The sequence below is a fragment of the Merops nubicus genome, unplaced genomic scaffold (genome assembly GCF_000691845.1).
Source record: "Merops nubicus isolate BGI_N331 unplaced genomic scaffold, ASM69184v1 scaffold3097, whole genome shotgun sequence".
NCBI lineage: Eukaryota > Metazoa > Chordata > Aves > Coraciiformes > Meropidae > Merops > Merops nubicus.
The window spans coordinates 5502-28554 of NW_008620799.1; the positions used below are offsets into that span (position 1 = coordinate 5502).

The 23053-nt window shown below is 39.0% G+C and overlaps 1 protein-coding gene across 1 annotated transcript in view; it reads left to right on the top strand.

The window, feature by feature from the left end:
* Positions 1-8425: 8425 nt before the first annotated feature.
* Positions 8426-23053, top strand: part of SLC22A15 (solute carrier family 22, member 15) — a gene marked incomplete at its 5' end in the record, with an annotated part of 19494 nt that continues 4866 nt past the window's right edge. The window contains 9 exons of the mRNA XM_008944207.1: positions 8426-8638; positions 11626-11758; positions 12760-12924; positions 13904-14033; positions 15750-15965; positions 17061-17201; positions 17917-18002; positions 20106-20226; positions 21146-21218. Coding sequence (XP_008942455.1) covers positions 8426-8638; positions 11626-11758; positions 12760-12924; positions 13904-14033; positions 15750-15965; positions 17061-17201; positions 17917-18002; positions 20106-20226; positions 21146-21218 — 1278 coding nt within the window. The remainder of the gene's footprint in view (positions 8639-11625; positions 11759-12759; positions 12925-13903; positions 14034-15749; positions 15966-17060; positions 17202-17916; positions 18003-20105; positions 20227-21145; positions 21219-23053) is intronic.

Here is a 23053-nt window from a genome sequence, read left to right on the forward strand (position 1 = left end):
TGGGAGGAGCACAGAGAAGTAGACATTCTGAAGGCCTAGCAACAGAGGTAAACAAACAGATTGTTCTGCCTATAAACAAAAAACTCAAACAAAACCTCCCCTTTAAAAAAAAAGTGAAGGCTACATGCTGTGTAAAGAGAGAAGCTGTCAGAAGAAAGTTGCTCTGTGACTGTAGCTGTGGCTGAATGCTTTGCTTTTGCAATGTCCTTTAATGACTGGGCATGGAAGGTGCCTGGGAGGCACTAACTATGTCAGTGGTGATTGGCACCATTATATAGCGTGTGGGTAAAACATGGGGAGTTGTTTTCAGAGTTAACACTAAAGTTATTGTTACAGAGAATATTTTATGCAATGGGATGGGAATTGGATATGATGGTAGCTGAAGCAATCCCATCTTCTGCTATTAATCAAGATGCCTTTCAATCTGACAAACTGTTGAAACAATCCATGTAGCCTGTCCGTCCTCTGAACACCCTCAGAAAGTGACTGTGGGTGTTAACAGGCATAATTCTACTGTATAGCAAAGACTATGGATTAAAAGTATTTACATTATGACACATTCTCTCCCTTTCCCTATTCCCTGCCCATGTGTACAGTCTCTAACTTCCCATGTTTTGTAGGCAATAAACTACCTGTATTTTTCCACTGAGAGACCATGTGATCAAGGCTTTCCTCACTGCCTCTTTCTACATTTTTCCAGACTCTTAATTTTCTTTTCTCTCGGGTAATAGAGCTAGTAGATGTGTCATTGACCTCAGAATAATTGTTTCCAGCTGACAAGTGATTGTTACTCTTTATTTCTGACCCAAATAAAGTTTTGTGCTCTTAAGTGCTTTTTTTTTTTTTAACAGTAGTCAATATAACTACTATTTATAGGTAATGTAGTGCTTCGTGTGCATTGCTTGCATTGAGTAAAATACCTGCTTGCTGTTTGCAAGTACCAGCCCAGTGGGACTGGAGTCCCTCTGGAGCAGAGCGTCTGTTTTCTACATCCTCTGTGTTTATAATACTATCTCTGACTAAGCATGGAACCTAAGCTGGTTAGACATTGTATTTGTGTTCACCTGGTCATTTTCCTAACCCTGGTGGGACTGAGAGGAAAGGGTGTTGAGATTTTGCCTTGGAAGGCACACAGTCAAGCTTTCATGATCATCAGGTAGGAAGTTGTATCTATAGCTTATGCCAGTTTTATGACTGTGGTGTGCTTTTCAGTTACTGGTGTCTTAAACATGTATGGAAAAAGACCAGAGCTCTTAAGTCTCCTTTACTTTGGAGATTGCCTACAGACTTCACACTGAGGATGTTAAATCCATGTATATTAAATTTAAGATTGCTGTCAGCTTTTTATTTCTTAGTTATTTTTCCCAGAACTTAAGTCATTCAGGGACTTCTGTAGGCCTGTAGGCTGTAAGTTTAAAATCACTGGTTTAGCAAGTTCCACCACAAAACTGGAAAAAACCTGTTTTTTCAGTTATGAGGCATCATGTAGGCCTGAAATTGCAGTATACCCAAGACTTCTTTTTAATGAAGAGAAAAAAAAAAACAAACCACAAACAATAAAACAGAAGTAGGTCCAATTGCTTAACCTCAGGCAAATCCTTAAGATGAATAAATGAATGAAAGCAACTTATAAAAATGTCAACAATATCTTTTAGTCTGGATACTTAAATAGCAGAAACTTCTGAAGTAATCAGGGTATGTTTTTATGGCATCTTTTTACCAAGCTAAATGCTTTAGTCTTTTGGTAGTGAAGAAGTCCAGGCCCAGATGAGAATGTGTTCTTCTCGTACTCTTGGCAGAACTCTCCCTGTGAGACCGAGGTGCTCACTTGGTGTTCTTTGACAGGTTTCCAAAGCAGCATGCTGAGGGCTTTGATCTCTTATGATACTGGCTGTGACTTGGATATGTTAATAGCCAAAGCAAGCTGAAAGAAGATACAGAAAGTACAACAAAGAGGAAATGCAGACAAAAAAATAATAATGCTTGTGGAAGCAGAACTAAACTCTACGTGATACTTGTCAACCTACAATTCCTGCCTTTTTTTTTTTTAACTAGCAGTTGCCAGATTTTTCTTCATGTTGGCCTGTAATGCCATTGAGATAGTTCATTCCTGGGCTGGTTTGTATTATATTCATAAACTCAAATAGGAACCTCTGACACCTTTTTGCCTTGTTCTCCTAGAAGTCCTTTACATAAGAAGAGTGGAGTGGTAATTGTGACATGGTACTGATGAAATGGCATAGACAGTGTTCAACTGAGGAGTCTTGGAACTTGGTTGCATGCTGATGGAATTTAATATTGCTGTTCAGGCAGAGGTGATATTTATTATTGGCTTGCTTCTCTAACTTAGCAGTGTGTGATTATTTTTGGCAGAGAGGAACTGAAAGTTTACGTGTAGGTACTTTAAGGCACCTAAGCTTGCTTTCTGCTTTTTGTTTTTAAAGGCAGCAAAATACTATTTCTAACTTCCTTATTCATGTTCAGAGGGCTGTCAACCTATGATACAAGGGTGACTATTTCCCTTGCTTAGGGTGATCCAGTTGTAGCAGTGCCAAGTCCTGTTCCAGCCCTTTAAGAGGCAGTATATGAAGCCACAGTAGACAAGTAGGTTTGCCTTTCTTAAGTGATTTTGCACATGGTCCAGCACACTACAGAAATGCAAATGCTTTAGGCTCTACTGCCTGAGTCAGTGCTGGAAATATATTTTCAGTCTACCACCATGGAATCAGCTGCTGTGGTGTTTAAACAGAGAGTAAACCTTGTGGTAATTCCTGTCACTGAACTTGCTGGTTTATAGGGCAAAGCCCCCAGGCTTTATTTTTCCAGCCTGGTATACTTTGTAGCATGCCAGAAGATGCAGCACCTGCTTCTCCTTTCTAGGTCTCTAGGAAATTCCAGGTCTCCTTAGTATTACAGGTATTGCCTATACTTCCAATGTTTTTTTAAGAAAAAAAAAAATGGTAATTTTTAATGTTTCTGTGGTAGGCAGCACATTAAGTGTCAATTTAGTCAAAAGACTGGCATACCATGCTAGAGGAATCCTACTGAGCACTTATTATCTGTCCCAGAGCAAACCATACAGGTAATTGTCACGCAAGATTTTACTTCAGAAGAAGACTCACAGCTGACTTCTTAACAGCAAACTCCTTATTTGTGTTTATTGCACTGTGGAGAATGCTATTGGCACAACTTGAAGTATGCATACTCAGAGTTAAATTCATTTGTGCGGTTTTATGTGGAGAATATTGTTTTGGAGAACTTGTTGTGGAGCTTTGTGTCAACTTTATTTTGTCACCATCTGAATTCCACCCTCTGTTTTGCTCTCCAGTTATAAGCAGACTCCAACGTAACTTCTGTCTTGGCTTCACTGACAGCAAAGAATCATAGAGTCATTAAGGTTGGAAAAGATCTCCAAGATCACCAGCACCAACCATGGATCCAACACTGCCATGACCACTAAACTATGTCCTGAAGTACTAAGTCTACACGTTTTTTGAACACCTCCAGGGATGGTGACTCTGCCACTTCCCCGGGCAGCCTGTTCCAATGCCTCAGCACTCTTTCAGTAAAGAAACTCATCCTAATATCCAACTAAACCTCCCCTGGTGCAACTTGAGCCCATATCCTGTCGCTTGTTGTGTGGGAGAACAGACCAACCCCCTCCTCACTATAACCTCCTTTCAGGTGGTTGTAGAGAGAGATAAGGTCTCCCCTCTGCCTACTCTTCTCCAGACAATCAACCCTAGTCCCTTCAGCCGCTGCTCATAAGACAGTAACTCATTGAGAAATGTCAAGGGGTATCAATTTGCCTAGAAATACTGGATCTCTACGATGGCATTAGTGACAAAACTGCAGAGCTGAAAGCACTTTGCTAAATTTTGCTGGTAAAGGTGACTTCTGCTTGGCAGAAATAAGGTAGATTAATTTTGTTGTGATAGATTACAAAATTATTAAAGCAGCTTGAGCTCAGGAGTTGAGAGCCTAGGTATTTGTCCTGTAGTCCCATCACCAATGTTATAACCAGTGTTGTTGTCCTTAGGTAGGCAGGAGGACAGGTACAAGGTGTGTGTGGTGTTCCCATGGCTCTGTCAGGCAAAGGTGTGTACAAAGGAGCTGGCTGCCACGTGGGTTGTCTTTGCAGAATGCCAGAGCAGTGCAGCTCTTTGTTCTTGACTCCCACGTTTGCCTGTGCTGATGGGAAGTAAAGCAGACCTTGTCTGTGTGTGTGCCACAGTGCTGGCTGGCCAGTCTGGGCAGGAGGAGCACCAAACCCCTCCAGCTGCCGTGGCCCACCAAGGTGATACTGAGCTTGAAACAGTTGAGGTGGGGAGGGGGGTGTTTGGATATTTGGGACAGAGAAGAAGGGAAAGCTAAGGGGATGTTTTCCACAAACCTGTAGGATGTGAAGCTCTGAGAGTTGTAGTTTGGTGTACAGTGTTAGATTTCGGTGTAGATGTTCAGGAGTTTGTAAAATAAAGTTAACGTGTGGGTTTAGACAGATTCTGGAGGCTTACATTTTAAGGTTGAAAAACTAAATTGAGTAGGTTTTCTCAGGTTCTCTACAGAAGCTCAGAATTCCTTCAAAATGTGTCAGTTCTCAAAATATGTCTGTTACCCTGTTGGCACAGGTATTAATGAACAGTGGATACGTTTTTCTTGGAGAGTATTCCCTGTCAGAAAGGGGTGGAGGTTAAGTGTCAGAGAGATGGCATCATGTTTTTCTGCATGTGGAAGTTCTTTGCCTTGTAACTGCAACAGACTTTCCTTCTGTCCTGCGTGCTACCAAGAGGAGAAACCTACTTTGGTAGGAAGGAGTGATGTCAGCAGCAGATGATAATAATTTTGCAACAGGAAGACATTTTTGGGCTTTTCTACATAAAAGAGGCATTGAGGGGAAAATAATCATATGAATTTAAAGGCAAATCACTCTTTTGAAATAGCTTGGAGAAGATGGGATCATGAGACTTTCAAAAACAAGGAGGCCCTCCAACTTTTCAGCTGCTTGTCGTGGCTTCAGGAGAAATGACTCCTGCCACGACATCATAGGCTTCTACCAGATCAAGGTCATTTGAGGTTTGTCCTTAATTTCTTTCTTTCCTCAAGGTGCAGTTTTAATGTTTCTGTGTTTCAAAGGTCAGAAATTAGTGGCTTACTCTCTTTGTACAGCAGTGAATGCTTCAGCTGATATTTGTCTAGAATGACCAGGCTGGTTATGAATTACTGATGAGCTGATTGAAATCACTTCCTAATAGAATTTAAGTTTGGTTTTTTTTTTTTTTTATTTGTTCTTCATAATGGGTAAATTATGAGCTCTAAAAGAGTTTAATTTTTTTTTTTGTTTCTGTGTTTGCATCATACACAAATGAAACTATTTAAATTCTTCCTGCCTGTCTCTTGCTAGTCTTATTAGAAATTCTATCTAACTATGTAATCTATTATGAAAATTAACACCAAGAGAACTGGTCAGGACATTCCTGGAATTTCTATTAATATGAATTATAAAATGTTAATTTTACATTAATTTCAAAAGCTGTTAATGAAATTGCTATAAATGGCTAACTAAAATTCCTTCTACTTAGCAGAGACAGTGAAAATTTACAGGTTCAAGTATTGCCTTTTGATAAATCTCCTTACACTATTAACTTCTTACCTAGACAGGCTATAAAAATGTAACCTACAGAGAATATAGACAAACAGAAGGAACTTAAACCAAACTAAGAAAACTCTCAGTCTTTCATCAGTGACTCTGAGCTGCTACCTCCTCCCCCTGTGCTTGGTATTCATCTTGATTAATACAGATCAGTGCAGGGAATTCGGCAGGGAACCGTTAACATCCACACAGCACCAGTAAAAATGTTTTATGAATAGAAGGTATATATTAAATTTGATTTGACTTGGGTTGTAGAACAAATGAAAAATAGAGGGCTTTGTTTGCCACGGTGCATATAATGTAACCGTTTTATATCTTACAAAGTGGTTATATTTCTATTTGATTTGGTAATGTTTTATATTGATCACCAGTCTACACAACTATGTTACTGCTAAGAGCAAGCATTTAGAATCCTTAAGGGAAGAATCACCAGGTTCATTAACACAAACTCCTGCCTCCTACTTGAATGATAAAAATCGTATTTTGAATTTCTTTCAGTTTAGCATTTGTTTCCTCATGTTTTTGGGACCACTTGTAGAAAATTTTTCTGGTCTTCAGAGTTGTAATTGAGTTTTCTGGGGTGTTTTGTGGGTTTTGGTTTTGCAATGAAAAGAAGAGGGGTTTACCATACCTGTTTCCAAGTACAGGGCAGATAATCAGTAGGATGAACAGTCTTGTGTTACCAGTAACTCCACTGAACCTGAATATAGAACAATACTATTTCATAACATCAAAACATGTCCATCTTCATACATTTTTCTGATTCAACAGGTCAAATGAAAGTGTGTCTATCTTTGTTATAGCCTTGCTTGCTGCAGCTGTTAGGATGCTTAAGGTTGGTTTCTTTTTAAATACCTGCAGTGTTTCTTTGTATGCCTGCAATCACTTATCATTTGATTTAGTTTTCTGTAGTTGGGGGTGGGTTTCACCCAGAGAAAAAAAGAAAAGTGTTATGCTTTCTTTCTCTGTACCAAATGCTTTGAGGTTTTAATTTCCTGAACTACTTGGAAGATGCGTTTATTTCACAAGACAAAAGCAAGGATGTTTTCACTTAGTCCTGACATGGAACTGTCTGAGTCAGAGTACAGGGATGCAGCATAGATCATGACCTGTAATTCTCATTTCTCAGTAATTTCAAACTGTTGAGAGTGCTGTATCCACATGTCCCTAGCAACATGGCCACTCATCCTTTTAACACCTCTTTCTCCTTGTAATCTGAAGTCATTGTCTTCTTTCCCAGATGAGTTCTTTTGCCTTTCATTGTTGTCTATTAGGAAGTTGTTCTTTAGCTTAAATAACAATGTAGTTAACAGACTGTGGGCTTTCTTCTGATTTCCTTCTGATATTAAATACTTTTATATAAAAAATGGAAAAATGGAAATTAAAAAATATTTACCTCTTGCCAGAACAGCAGGATATTGTGTAGAATGCAAAAATGGAGGTGATGGAAAGAAAATACTTTCAGGTAGTAACACAGGGGTCTCTGTTAATTTAGTAGCAATTCTCATTTAGATCTGGGTGTAACTGACTGCTCAGCTGCTGTAGGGAACAGGATTACCTGGTGTTGCTAGTATCAGAATTCAGAGGTCCTCAAGAGTACTTTTTTTTTTTTTTTTTTTGTCTGCCTATCTATGGTCTTTGCAGTTTTGAGAATTCTTTGTGTAGCAACCTTCTGAGAATACACTTCCTGTGGGTATCTTCTTCCCAAGAACATATGGAGGAACTGCTGGAAGCAGAGCAAGGACTGTGGCTGAAGTGGGGTTTGAGTAATGGAGTGGCATGGCAGGTTTATTTTTTTATGGAGGAAGTAACAGGCAAGCGAAGGAACAGGATTTTTTTTTTTTTTGAGAGGAGCTACAGTGCTGAGTTACTGTTCCTCAGTGAGGGCTTGAGACAAGAGGCAGTTTTGTTGGGAGAGTAGAGGGTCTTTGTGTTGTTACCAGCAGCCCCTTTTGTGTCTCAGAAGACTTTTCTGTTGCAGAACTTGTGGCACTTCTACGTTCAAACAAGTCTGAAAACACTGGGGTTTAAGATGGAGTTGTAGTGTAGCTTGTTAAAGCAGTGGCCTGTGAATGTTCTTCTGAGAAGGTGGCAGTGACCCAGCTCTAGGCCAGACTTGAAATGTCTGGGGTTCTAGCAGTTTTAATATTTCCTAAACAAAGGCAGCTGTTAATCACTGTGTTTAGACCTCATGTGTCTATATAAGTGTGTAGATATATAAAAAAATGCATATGCAGGTTTACATGCATGTCTCTCTCTTTTTTTAAGAATAAAACAGATTTGCAGAAGATTAAAAAACAGGAAAAAAGTAATTTTGGTAAAATTGGGAGTGATTAGATATGAAATAATGAGGAGGGGATCTATTCCAAATGTCAAACTAGAGGAATGAACAGTGCAGGTGGAAGGAGAGGATGTAATAGATAATGTAATATACTTGCATTTAAAATAGGGGGTTTTGTCTCCTAACTTCTCATGCATCCAGGATGTGTACTTGCTGTGTGTCGGAGCTGAGAGGCCTCTGACTGAGGCACATGTGTCAGGAGGGGAACTTCTTTGCTTTCAAGTAATCAACAGACAAAAAGTGCCAGAACTGCTGTGTTGAAGCTGGGGTTCTTTAGTGTGTGTTATTTGGTAGGTGGCGGCTATATGTGCCATCTTGTAGTGATAGAAGGTAGATATAAAATAAAAATATTTTTTAATACTGATTTGATCCAGATGCAGAGGAGACATTGCTTGGATGTCTTTAGCATCTTTGGGTTTTGTCTTTCCTGCCAGCTCTATGTGGCCACCGAAGCCATCCTCATTGCATTGGTGGGTGCAACTCCTCCCTACCACTGGGATCTCCAAGAGCTCTCAGCTAATCAGAGCCATAGCAACCAGTCAGCAAGTGAGCAGAGAGCTTTTGGGGAATGGCTTCTGACCGCCAATGGCAGCGAGGTGCACAAGCACGTACACTTCAGCAGCAGCTTCACATCAATAGTCTCTGAGGTAAGTCTGAAGTATGTTTTGTGTGTGAGTAGTAAATCTGATTGGGTTGTGTGCAGGGGGCTGGTTGTCCTGTTTCTCTCTTCCATAATCATGTTTTGATTAGTAAATCCTGCTTGCATCCAGGTAGAGAACAGGTAATCTACTCATGTATTTACTGGCAACCAAAACTAGCTGTATTTTGCTGTGCAGATCTTGACCAAAGTTCTGCTCCAAAATTTCCCATATTTTTCATGTGGAAGTTATATATTGGATTCTGTAGTCTGTCTGGTTCCACAATTGAGATGGAATCATGTCATTCATTGTATTGATGTGTTCAGAATCTTTCATGGACCCTGAGCATTTTCTGGCCACTTGTTAAGGTCAAACGCATGCAGTGCATGCATCATGTGTTTAGCAAGCAGCAGAGGAACTGGAGGGAAAGTGGCTCCTGCAGTCTTTGCAGCTCCAGGTACGAGGGAAGACCTGTGCAGTGGGGAGTCAAGGGAGCAAAGCAACTCCCCTCGTTCTGTCCCAAAACCAGTTTTAGCTTTATTGATGTGGCCTCTGTGTTTTGTAAGTGTCTTCTTTCATGGTCTTCTTTCCTGGTTGCAAGACTTGAATTTAGAGCAGTATGGTTGAATCAAGTGCAGTACCACTTTATAATTCATGGCTATTGTCCAGAGGTATTAATGCTATCTGAATTAGTCCTCTAAAGCACTTAACTTTATTGGTTATGAGCATATTAAGAACTGCCAGCTTTGGAATAGGACCAAGCAGTTGTGTACAATGGGTGTTGCTTCTTACTCTGGTAGTAAGGAGGGTATGAGTGAGTATTTATGCCACAATTTAAATTAAAATCCTGATGAACAGTGGGGGGTTTTTTAAGCATTATTCAAAGCCCAGTAAGGTTTTTCAAAGTTTCTCTGGACTTTTTTGTGTTTTAATTTATCTAAGATTATTTTAGTCTTTTAATCTTTATAAGTCAGAGAGATTTGTTGAGCCTAAAAGTGGTTTAGGACGTAAATTTTATAAAGTTTTAAGTGTTGTAGTTGCATAAATAAATGCAAGTAAAGAATGAAGTTCACTTGGAGGAAAAAAAAAAAAAAAAAAAACCACTAAAAAAAAAAAAATCCAAAGGCAACTTGTCTAGATTCTGCTTTGTAGTTCTTTAATATACTTCTCAGTTAAGGCCCATGTATATAAAATCTTGTTATCTTTCCTGTTTCCCAGTGTTAAAATACACTATCTTCAAAATGTGTTAGCTGAATGTGTGGTATATTTCAAAGTTATGTGCTAAATACAAAGATTTTGTTGAGATAACACTTATTTGGAGGATATCTCATCTTTGTCTAACTTCATTGTTGACATGTGAAGAAGCTTTTTCTACATTTAAGGAGAATGTTTTTAATGCTTATCTTGTGGTACCACTTACTAATAACATGGTCATAGAAAAATATATACTGAAAAATATCCTGATGTAAAAAGTTTGATTTATGAATGTCAAGCATATATACGTAATGTGCTTTATGTAGAAGAGAAAAGCCTTGAGCCCTTTAAACAGCTTCTTAGCTGTTGAGATTGACTTTCAGGAAAAAAATTTGCTTCACAACCAATTTATACCTTAATTCCTGAATGATTCAGAAAGCATCTAATGTCACAGAGTTTCAGTGTTGGCAGCTTTAAAAATTTTTATACCAAAAGTTAGGGCATGGTTCTTGTACCTCTTATAAACCAAACTGACCATGTTATTTCAAGATAAAATTAATCTCACATGCTGTTATTATACAAATGTATTTTTCTGGGAGTTTTTAAAGTCTAGAGGAGCTTTTAAAGCTGATTTGTGGTCACGTGGTTAGTTTTAGAATTGAATTTTGTTGGTCTTGGCACTTTATGGGCACATTACTTACCATATCAGTAAACACCTCGCCATTAAAGTGACAATTCAAAATGAATCATATACTGAGAATAAGCAAGTTATTTTCTTGGAGCTTCTGGATTATTTTGTTTTGTTAGATTCCTAATCTTGGTGAAGTTTAATTGCATGACTCTCCTCTCATGACAAGGTAGTTTATAACTGAGCTTTGAAATAAAATAAGCTTTGCTAGAAAAGATATCTAATGGGATTGTGATAGAGGAAGAGAAGATTATGAGGAGAAGATTAGAGTGTTATTGCAGGGATAGTGGCATAATCACCAGCTTAACCAGCACAGGAAGAAAAGTTGGGTGTCACTAAAAGGAAACAGTATCTCATGATGCAAGAGGGGTAGAAAAAGGAAAGAAGAAAAGATATGGAGTTTTTAGAATACAAAAGGAAATAACTTTTGAGGGGGGAGAGCATGGCATATTTTCATTTTGTGGTTTTGTGGGGGAAAGGATTTCCTGTCAGGTTCAACCTGAGATGTTAAGTCTGTAAGAATCAAGTATATGAAGAATAGGGTTTGTATTTGGAACTGAGAAGAACTGGAAAGGACACAAAGTACACTGTAAAAAAAGAAAAGTGTTTGCAATATCAGAAAACCTGTCAAAATGCTGCAGTGTTTCTCAGTGACATGACTGTTTTTAAGGAGGAGCATGTGCAGGATTATCTTTGGACAGAAACCACAATTTTTGTTTTTGCATAGTATGCCTGCACACTGCAGTGACATGTCAAGAGGTAGGACTGAGTCTATTTAAGCTAATAGATTTATGGCAGAAAAGGCAATAAAAGGAGAGTGGGAGAAAGCTGTGAAAATTGCAACATTCTGTAAAGGAGCTGGCCTTGATTTCCGAATCAAAGACTGCACGTGATTTGGGGGAGCTGTGCAGTTGGTTAGTACCACCTGGTGAGCCTGGGAGACAGCGGTTGTGTTTTGGTGACTGATGACTGAATGTCATGCTTAGGAGATGTATGCAAAGTTTGATCTTCCCTAAAGTATGTGTCATCCTCCTCCAACTATTAGCTGTTGGTAAACTGCTGAACTTTGTGGATTCTGATTAATTTGCCTTTTTTTTCCCCTCCTTACATCCAGTGGTTTTTAATTGGCAACACATCATACAAAGTCAGTGCTGCCAGTTCTTTCTACTTCAGTGGTGTGTTTGTTGGAGCAATCTCCTTTGGCCAGCTCTCAGATCGCTTTGGGAGGAAGAAAGTCTATCTCACAGGTAACCACTGCCACCTAACAAAAGGAATGAAGTGGAGGTGTCATAGCTCTGAAAATTAGTGGCAAGAGCCCAGTTTCTGCAGGGAGTTTGACACGCAGCAGTGAATCATGTACTGTGATTTTCAGTTTTTCATTTTTCACTTCCAGTATATTTCAGGAATATAAGTAGAGACAAGAAGTTAAATATTTGACTATTCAGTCACCATCTGAATGTCTGTGAGGTGTTCCAGGTTTAGGAATTGTACCATAACAGCTGACACTCATGCATGTCATGCTCGTGGGATCTCCACAGGTTGCAAGTAATATTTCTAGTGATTTGTTAGCAATGTGCTTACATGTATAACCTGCTAGGAATTTGTTGCACCTTGTATCTCTGCATGATGTAATTTTTATATTATTTGTGATCCTCATTGTGTTTTAAAGCTCATTAGCCTTTTTTACTGTTCCCAGATCAAATAACATTTGGAACTTCATGTTTTGTGTATATATGTGTAAAGTTGTGTGTCAATGGATGAGCATGGAATTAAAAAATTTTTTTTTTTTTTTTAAAGGAAAAACCTCATTCAAAGCAGATGAAGGTGGGCCTGCTATGCAGTGCAAACTCCTCATCTGCTGCCCACTGGTAACATCTTCTCTAGTCTGTATAGACTAATCCCCAAGAATGAGGGGAGATACTTGGGTTGTATATTAACCTGTGCCTTCTCTATGGCATCTGAACTGGAGCCCAAAAGTAGTTCTGAGTATATGAAAAAATTGCCTGCCATGAACTGAATTGGAAGGTTTAGTACTGAAAACTGTGTGTTGGAAACCACTCCTTTTGTGTCTCCTCCCTTTTATGATACTGACTTTAGGTACTTCTATTTCTGCCCACACCTGTGCCGTAGTGGTTGACTGTGATTACTTAGGATAGATGTCACTGAACATCAAGTCAAGATACTGATTGATGCTTCTGTTCTGTTTTAGGTACTCTTTTGAAATGAAACCTTTCACCTTTTTTTTCAGGTTTTGCTCTTGACATCTTGTTTGCCATTGCAAATGGATTCTCCCCCTCCTATGAATTCTTTGCCGTCTCTCGCTTCTTGGTAGGGATGATGAACGGTGGGATGTCACTTGTGGCCTTTGTTCTCCTGAACGAGTGTGTGGGTACTGCCTACTGGGCGCTAGCAGGTAAAGTTTAAGTGCCAGTGCCTTTATTTTCAGCATTTATACGTTTCAGCCTCACCTCTTGAGACACATCAAAGCTAACACCACAGCAGCTGGGCATTTAACTCCACTTCCAAGTCTGTGTGACCACAGTCCTTGAGCCCTGCTTTGCATTCAGACTTCTGCATGGCTCAAGCTGACAAAGGTCCAGTTGGAACATCCCCTGTGAGTGTTACACAGCTGAACACTCATCCAGAGTTCACACTAGCTAAGTTCTATCCAGTGGAATTTTTGACTTTGCCAAGCAGAGCTTAGCGTGTGTGTGCTAAACATCAATTCCTTCATTCCTGGCAGTTCTCAAAGAGAAATCAAAAGTGGTTTTATATAATGGGAAGTTGACACAACTGTTGTATATATGGAAAAAAATAAATGTTCTCCCATGTAGTAATCAACCTTAGAATTTAGAATAAAAGATACAGACACCATTAACTGTCTTGGTTGCTAGTGTTAAAGTTGGCCTTCAGATATGATGCATATAAATTGTACCCTTAACAGCTCTGGGGCCTGACTAGTCTGTGTGAAATGCCCTAGAAGCCCTATGCTGGACTGTTTTAAAACAAGGTGTCTTACAAATCATGAGCTACAAATGATCACTATATATCCCTAAAAATACCATTTTTCAGTGGTTTATGGTTTTTGTTTTTACACATAAAAAGCTGAAACATATTTGGACTTAAAAGACTGAGTTCTTTGTAGGTTTTTATTGGAGGAGGAGGGTATGGAATAGTGCTTTTTGGGCTTGTCTTTGCAGTTAGATGTAGTATTTCTGCCATGCATGAGTGAAGGACAGAATATCCTTTAGTCAAGTAGCTGTGGTTTTGCCTGTATTGCTGAATGACTTCTTCTGAATGAAATGTTAGTTTCTTTCTGATCCCATGTGTTGAGAGTTAGTAATGTTCCTTAAAGGAGTCACGATGTTTTGTTTTGTTTTCAATTGCGTTAGGATCTATTGGTGGCTTGTTCTTTGCTGTGGGAATTGCCCAGTATGCTTTATTAGGGTACTTCATTCGTTCCTGGAGGACTCTGGCTGTTGTGGTGAACCTGGAAGGAACAGTCGTCTTTCTTCTTTCTCTGTAAGTTACTTTTCAAACTGAGTTTCATCAAGAAAGATGTCAAAAATAAGAAAAGAAAAATAAAACCCAAATGAGCCTAAAGGCACCCAAGTCAAGGTGCCTTTCTAAGATGGCTTGAAATGGTGTAACCAAGTTATTACTCTCAACCTCTGCTACCTCATGTTCTGTGCTTTCTTTAAACAGCAGTGCTGCAGTATTTGAAAATGTAAGTGTATGTTGTATTGTATATGCTTTTTTATGGGAACAGACTCTAGTGTGGTGTTAGAAGCATGCCCTGTTCTTTAACTGGTATATGTAGATGATCTAAAATGTTGTTTGGTTTGCTACAAGATGCTACATATACATGTTAAAAGATACAGAAATGTTTTTGCAGTTATATGATAACAATGTTTCTCTTGTACTTGTGCTTACCTGGGAGGAACAGCATCAAAATGGCTTGCACATACAGCATTAAAGGTGACATGCAACAATAAAAATGGGCCACTTCCTTTTACCACGTGTGATTAGGAAAGAATAGGAAGAGGGCTTCCTTATTAAGATATTAGAAGTGTTGTGTTTGTGGACTTGAGCACTGGAAGCTATGTGAGGCAGTGTGCTCTTCTTCTCTTCCATGCTTCCTGACAACAAGATCTCAGTAACTGAAAGAAGGGGAAAATTTACCTGCTGTTTAAATTTAGGGCTTTTTTCTTTCCAACATTTATTTAACTTCAGTAACTAACTTTTTGAATAAAGTTCTTTGCTAAAGAGTAAATGCATCCTTTCAAAGGAGACAGCAAAACTCAGGAAGAGGTCTTAGAACCTTAGAAGAGGTGAAAGACAGAGATGACATTTCTGGTATTTCAAAACCTAGTGAAGTATGGGGGTTTGGGAAAAAAAAAAATTACCTTTTGGATTGATATGTACAATTTTTTTTAAAGTGCTTTATGCTTGGGACTTCAGAGCTGTGCTCAGAGGCCTATGTTAGTGTAAGAAAGGATTTTTTTTCTTTATTTCAGTTTTCACACTGCCTGCCTCCCATATTGCTTAAAAATTGCTCTGTGCAGAAAATACTTTTTTTTTATCATGGGGAAAAAGACATGTTCCTTTATAAACTATTTTCTTTTATAAAAGTAGAGAATCACTTTCCTTTAAATTTAAAGGAAAAAATGTCACTTCTGGTCACAGGCAAAAATCTTAAAAAGCTTCTGGCAAAAGACTAAAGTTTAAATTAGTTCTGGGAATCTAAAGGTAATAGAGGAAGATTCATTTTGTAGGCTGTGTTGGAGTTAAGACCTATCAAGTGCATATGGGGATCAGGAACATGACCTTTGCACAGCCTCTGCCTTCCTATCTACAGGAAAGAAGTTGGAAAATGAGAAACAGAAGACAACCAGCTGGTGTTACAAAAACATCCTGTGTAATGTAATCCTTGTAGTAATGTGGTGCCTCCTTAATTCTGAATTCTCTGAAGACAGGGTCCTAATGATACTGTAATGTATAGTATTGTGCATAGATGGGTATGCTCAATACCATTTCTTGGTATTTGAATTACATATGACTTATGTTCCCTTTGAAGACCTTTTGTCTCTGTTTCAGTAAGTGAATTCTATACCTGAAGGGTTGTGTGAAACCTCCTTTGTCATACTGAAACACGTTTCAGCCCTATTTACATAGCTGAGTCCAGCCTTGTAGAAAAGCAAAGCCCTAGAGCTGTCTCTGTGCGTGTGTGTGTTTCAGATTCATTCCCGAGTCGCCCCGCTGGCTCTACTCGCAGGGCCGGCTGACTGAAGCAGAAGATGCCCTCTACCTCATTGCCAGGAGGAACCGCAAGCAGAAGTGCACTTTTTCCTTAAAGCTCCCCACAGAGAGGAGCCCCAGAGAGGCTGGCAGCTTCTTGGATCTCTTCCGCTATAAGATTCTCTTGGGACGCACCTTGATCATGATGTTTACCTGGTAGGTGAAATGGTTTGTAGGCCCAGCTCTGCTACTGTTGCCTCTCTCAGTCTTTGAGAAAACACGTTGCTGAGAGTTGGCTCATCCTGCAGGTTGTATATCATCTCAGCCTGTATCATTAGGGGCACCACCTAAAAAGGATTCTTGTGTTTTGCATTTCCTTGGTGAGTTTCTAACACAAAGCTATTTTTACAGCGTAGTTCTGAGGTGTTTCATCTTTGCATTTCTCTCAGGCTTTGAGTCTCAGAATAGCTGGGAACTACTGATTCCTTTCTGACCCTCAAAGGCTGCTGAGATCAGTCACGCTGTCCTTCTCTTTGGCCCAGTGCTGTGTCAGTACTTTCAGTCACGTGGATTATTCTTTGGTTTGTGTGTGAGGATCCCATTAGCAGGTGGGTGGCCTACCTTGTCTAATGAGTGTGTTTATTTTAAGAGAAACTGCTGCCAATGCCAGTAGTTGCTGTTGAGCAGGAATCCGTGATGCTATGTCTAGTCACTAGCAGAAATTTAACTTCAAAAGTATCTATTTTGTTTCAGATATCTCTGCTAGCCCTGAGGTCTTTTGATGCTATTTTGAAATAAGTCTGATGTGTGACAAGCTGTATGAGTCCTATGGCATTACTGTTCATGCAGTTGCTTTTATAATGCATATATTTGGAAAAGATTCATTGTTTAATAAAAAAAAAACCAAATGGCATTATTTTGTCAGCAGACAGCACAGATGTCTTACTCTGCTTTTCCAAATGCTTACTGCAGAACTGTTGAATTTTCTTTTCCTTACATGAGAATTGCTGTTTTCCTGCAGAATGATTAATGACCTGTTCCTTTCCTCTTTGTAAAGACAGCAGCTGGTCAAGGTTACAAAAGAGAAGTAAAAAATCTGAATTGGCAAATGAATGAAACTGGACCAGCGTGTAGAAGTTAAAAGGCAGGCGTGTCACAAAGTTTTTTACCTAGAAAGCAATTGTAGAGAAACGTTTTAGACCTATTTTCTGAAATGCTAACTATAGTTTATAGTGTATTATGACAGAGTAGTGCTTCAATTTGGCGGGCAAAGCAGCAGCTCTGATTTTACTCCCTTTCTGTCTTTTGCAGGTTTGTGTGCAGCTTGGTTTACTATGGTCTTACTCTTAATGTGGGTGACTTAGGTGGAAGTATTTATGCCAATTTAGCCCTTTCCGGGTTGGTTGAAATCCCAGCATACCCAATCTGTATTTACTTGATTAACCAAAAATGGTAAGGATGAAATTTATTAACCCATTCTCTTTGGTTTATAATTTTTCTAGAAGAAATGTTATATTGTATCTACTTGCTTATCTCTGTCGTGTGGGGCTTCCTGCTTCGATTTGAAAGTGCCACTGGTATATCTTCGCTTCCCATAACAGTTTAAGTTGTTTTCAGTAGTTCACTTACTAATGAGCTGTCTAATTGAAGCTCATGGGTGAGGCTGATCTCGATGGGTCGAGCCTAGCTGCACTGCCTGCCATGCTAACAGAAGGTGGCGTTCTTCCCACCGCTGTCTCCTCATCCGCATTTATGTCAAAGCTGTTGCAGCTGAACTCGGCAGTAGCTGCTGTCTGGTTTCCTGTAATAGCTGCTGTGTGCACTAGTAGGTGAGATATTTAACCTTTTCCTGAGCTGTGGTACTCTGGGCAATGTTTTTCACTTTTTGTAGAATTCACCCCCCAATCTCTTTATCTGTCTTCCAAGGAGCTTTGCAAACGTGCACGCGCTGGGAAGCAAGGCACAATCCTAGAAGCTGTCAGCCACTGCACAAAGCTTTCTTGGTGCTCATTTAAGAGTGCAGTAGAAGCTTGTTTAAAAATTATGTGAGAGAAGGTGTTTGCAGGAGATGGTATTCAGAGTTTCAGTGTGAGTTTAGAGGACTCGTTGCTCTGCTAACTACCCATCTAATGCAGAATAAAGCTTTTTTTTTATCCTTGCACATCAGGTTTGGTCGGAAGCGAACGCTGAGTGCATTTCTGTTCCTGGGAGGATTGGCCTGTCTTATTGTCATGTTCCTTCCTAAAAAGAAAGGTAAATATTTCCTTTTGTTTCTGGAGTATGTGATAAGAGTTGGTAAGCACAGCATCCTGCAGCCGAAGAATTTGAGGGTTGCCAGCAGACTAGGCTCATACCACATGCGAGTCTCAATTTTTGAAGCCAGACAAGCTAACTTGCAAAAAGGATAAGTGGCAACCTTCCAAGCCCTTTAAGGAAAGCTTGTTAGAAAGGTTTGGCTTTGAACTTTTGTCGTTGGATTCTGCCTTTTACTTCTGATCACTCAATCAAGCCTTTCCAGTGTTTGTAACTTAATCCCAAAGAATGATGTTTCTTGGGATATCTCCATTATTATTATTAAGAGATATATCAATGTGAGTAGTACTTATGCACTTTTCTGTATCTCTTCGAGTGAAAGACCAATGTCAAAAGATCATAACAGTTGAATCCTGGGGCAAGTTTCCATCTTTTCCTCACTGCTCTGTATTTTTTAAGACTGGTAGGGCTGTAGTATTAGTAATGTGGCCACGTAACTTATAGTTCAGAGCTGAAAAGTCTTCTGAAGTGAGGTCTCTTTAAGAAATGTGAAACGAAATGTCTTTTTTTGTTAAGACACGGTAATGTTAATTTCTTTATTTTTTGAATGGTTTTAAAATGCTGGAAACAAAATTCCACTGTGCACAATTTTTCCTTTTATAACTAGGTAGGTAAGTCCATCTTGGATTGTAAGATATGCGCATGTCTAACACCTGTCATATGGAGAGAAAATGCTTCAAACATTTGAAGCATGATTCTGAAAAATTAAACATGATGAGGTGGCACATAAGTTGCTCTAGATGGCAACAAAGCTAATAAGTAAAACTTCTGTGCAACTCAAGTTCCCAGAAGTGTTCTAGATGCTAGAGCCCAGACACTCGGAGATATTCTGGTTAGGCTGGTACCAGTCATCAAGTAATTTTTGCACACCAGTCCAAGTATAACATGTGAAAAGGAAGAGACTTTTCAGAGGACAGAACTGTGAGACCCCTGGACATCAGCTGTGTGCTGAACTGCCAAAGTCAGCCAGGAGTTAAGTGCTGTAGGAAGTGATGTGGATAACTGGCCAGAAGCAAGCACTGGTCTCTGCTGAGCATCATTTTTTCAAAGGAGTAATGGTTTCTGCTGTAGCCTTCCTTGATAGGCATTTATTGTGTGTTCTGATGTGCCTGGTATAAGTGAAAAGCATTGGCCAAAACTGAGCTGGATGGCATACATTCTGTGGTTCTTTGCAGCATCTTCCTGTCTTAATTACTTTGGAAGAAAGAAAAAAAATGTTAGAAGCATGTTATCTTACTATGGAATTGATGCTGAATAGGGCTTTTGTTACTAAAAAAATCTAGTTCACTTTTGAAAAACATATCCATTATTAATTTGTTCAACTTACTGACAGAACTAGTTTAGTATTTTATTAATGGTAGACTTGGAAAATGTTGAGTACTAACTATAACTTTTCCCATATTTATAGGATTTTTTTTATCTTACATTTCTAAAATTTGATGTTCTAGTGGAGCCTTAATGCTGCATTTCAGTGCTTCAGAGGTGTCCCATACTGTAACACTGAGGAGAAGGAAGACTCAATTTCTCTTTTTTTTTTCTGGTATTGAGCAATAGTTCCACTCTGTAGTCTCTGGACCTGTTCAGTTATTTAACCCAATCTTTCTATCGAATTATATTTAATAGAATGGAATCAATTTTGGGCTACTAGTAACTCTGCTGTGAATTTAAAATCCATTTTTTTTTTTCAGTTATTTTTTCAGTATGTTACATGGAGAGTTGTCCTCTTTGTACAAATTTGATTACACAGACAAAGGTAATAAATCTGTAGACACAGAATATAAGTTATGTTGGGTGATTTCTGCCATTGCTGCCTAAAAGAAAGCTTCTTGCATTGTCTTGAGTTTTGAGAGTTCTTCAGAAGGTACAGATCACCTCTGACAAATGCTGTCCTTGACAGAAAAATGCTTGCAGTTGTAGCAGATTCTTAGTCGATTCCTTTAGTGAATTCTATTTTTATACTCCGTAGTGCTGTATGGTTGAAATGATCACAGAGATCTGTTTGAGCACTTGCAAGCCTTACTGGGGTCCCATTTTCTCTGTCAGATACTGGAGTGTTTGCAGTGGTGAACAGTCACTCTCTGTCTTTGCTGGGGAAACTGACAATCAGTGCTGCATTTAACATTGTCTACATCTACACATCAGAGCTTTATCCCACAGTCATCAGGTAACACAACTTAATTTTAAGGTCTTAATTTTTCTGGTTCTATTACCTGATCACCTTTTACTCCTCTATTACTGTTTTCTATTAACTATACTTTTTCATTTGAGATTTTCAGTTGTATATGATGACTACCTGTAGGTTTATGTGCTAAATTTCTTCCCTCGTCCTCTTCTCACTTCCTCTTCCCTCAAATTTGCAGTGTTCTCTTTAAACTAACTGCATTCTTTGTTAGAGTAAAACAGTCCTTTGGCTGCTTGCTATGCTTACAGCCCTCTCTCCACTAATGAGGATAGCAGCAATATTGCTGATATTCCTTTAATGAGTGATATCTCTTAACTTTTTCAGTGCTTTATAAACCAGACGGCTCCATTTAACATTCATACTTGCTTAACCAACAGCACTGAATATGACTGATAATAAGCTTTTTAAAAGTAACTTGATGGCTGTATGTAAGCAACAGTAAGGTTTCACTCCCTAGAGGCAGATGTATCCTGTGCTTGTGTTGACAGACAAAAGTCTTTATCATATGGGTGCTATTTTTAATACCTATTTTAACCAGGTATTGTTGATGATCAGCCAATGGTAAAACTATACTATGGTGTTTTTCATGGGTGGGCAAATCTGCTGATAAATAGAACTTGGATAAAGGAGTTCAGCCAAAGTTTCAGGCAGAGGCAAGATTAACTGAAGTCACACTTCTTTTTGCCTCTCTGTGTATGTGTGTTAGAATTGTGAATGTGCAGGGAATTTGTTTTAATTCCTGTCTTGGGATGCTATCAGTTACACTGGACTTTTTTTTTTTTTGCCAGTTAATGTGGTCATAACTGTGGGGATTTTCTTCCTTGCTCAATGGCCCTTTTGAAAAGTCATAATTTTGCCTATGCAAATATCACTGATTAATGTTTGTCTGTTTTCTTTTTAGGAATGTTGGAATGGGTGCCTGCTCCATGTTTTCCCGTGTCGGTGGAATCATTGCTCCTTTCGTCCCTTCACTGGTTTGTCTGAACTTCTCACTTTTTTTGTTCTGTCGCTCTGATGCTTACTGAGGTGGGAATATTCTGGATAAAATATGTATACAAACCAAGATATATAAATGGCATGTCTTAATAGTATCATGGTAGGCCAAAGGCATTGTGGTGTAATTTGTGTGATTAGACAAAAACTCGAGATGATTTAGTTCAGAAGATGTTTCATCCCTGTAAGAGTTCTGAGACTTAGCTAGTGCACTTCAGCAATATAGTAATCTCAAAATACCAAGGTGATAATACCAAATTTTAAACCCTAATTAAGCAATAGCAAAAAACCCACATAGTTAAAAGTTCTACTGCATCAAGATAAAGCATATGGGCTCAGTAACACATTTCTGAGAATAAATTAGTTTCATGTCAGTGCACTTCATTGAATATCCATGGATTATAATTATCATCAAAGTGATTTATCTTTCAATGAATGAAGATGGTGATGTGGAGACCTGATATACTGGAAAGACTTTTGAGCACAAACTTTGCAGCACTCTGTCAAGCCAAAGAAAAATTCTGAAGAATGAAACATGGGGACGATACTGTTACTTTCCTCTGTGTTCATAGTCTTAAGTGTATGCAGGTAGAAGAGTACCAGTTTTCCCCACAAACTGCTTGTTGAGGTCAACTGACAATTCCTATCATGTGACAGATTGCATCTCAAATAACTTTCTTCACTGCTGTTTGCCATCTTATGTCAGGCAGAGGGCTAGCAAAATGGCAGATGGGCACAGTGAGCCTTTTAATCTGCAGAAAGAAACATTGAGTAGGGTGGAGAGTGAGCACTTCCAGGGTAGAGCAGGCAAAGCCAAGACTGGTGCAGGCCTCCCAGGCGGATTTAATAGGCAGCTGTTATGTAGCAGTTGGAGCATCCATTATTTTGTATATGGCAGAGGTTTAGCACTGCAGTAGATGCCAGTCTTGGATCATCATGTTTGAAGGGGTTCCATGAAAGTGAAAATAGCTCTGGTTAAATAACAAAAGCACATTGATTCAAGGGAAAAACTACGGGGGTTTGTGTTTTGGAATTTCTTCAACTATTTTAATGTACTTTCATTATCTTTTTTCTGGGTATCTTGTAAAAAGGGTGGGAGTAGGAAAAGTTAATTGCTGAGATAAGTGATGAAATATTGCTCTTGTATTTGATCACAGCTTGTTATTTTATCAATTTAGGATTGATCTTTGCAAAATGTGAGTTTTTGAAACAAACAGCTAACTAGGCTCTTGTTTTGTTTTTAAATGAGCCTGCTTTTACTGGTCATCTGAAAGTGAATGTAGACATTTTGGAGCTCTGTTGCAGATTACTCATAGTTTTGCACACACCTTTGCCTGGTGTAGTTTTGCTTGTAACAAGTAATGTCAAAAGAGGGACTCGCATCAAAGGAGGCATGTAAACCTTGCTTAGGCTGTCAGGGCTGATGAGAGGAAGGCCAAAGCTCAGTTGAAGGTAAGACTAATAAGAAGAAGCATAAATAAGGATTTCATTAGCTAAAGAAAATCCAGAGAAGTTGTTTAGCCTTTTGTTGAGTGGGATGGACATCCTATTTGTGGATGAGATTGAATAAACTGAAATACTTACCACTTTTGCTTTAGTCTTCATAGGCAAAGCCTCACCCCAAGACTCTGTGCATATCAGCACACTTGAGGAAGCAGAGAGCCAGCAAACAGTGGAGGAGCAATAGGTTCAAGAACACTTAAAGCTGAAAGCTTTCCATTCCATGGGATAGGATTCCCTAAGAGGAGGTGAAAGAGGTGGCTGTGATAGTGAGGCAAGTGTCCATCATCTGTGCTTAAACCATTGTTGTAGGGAA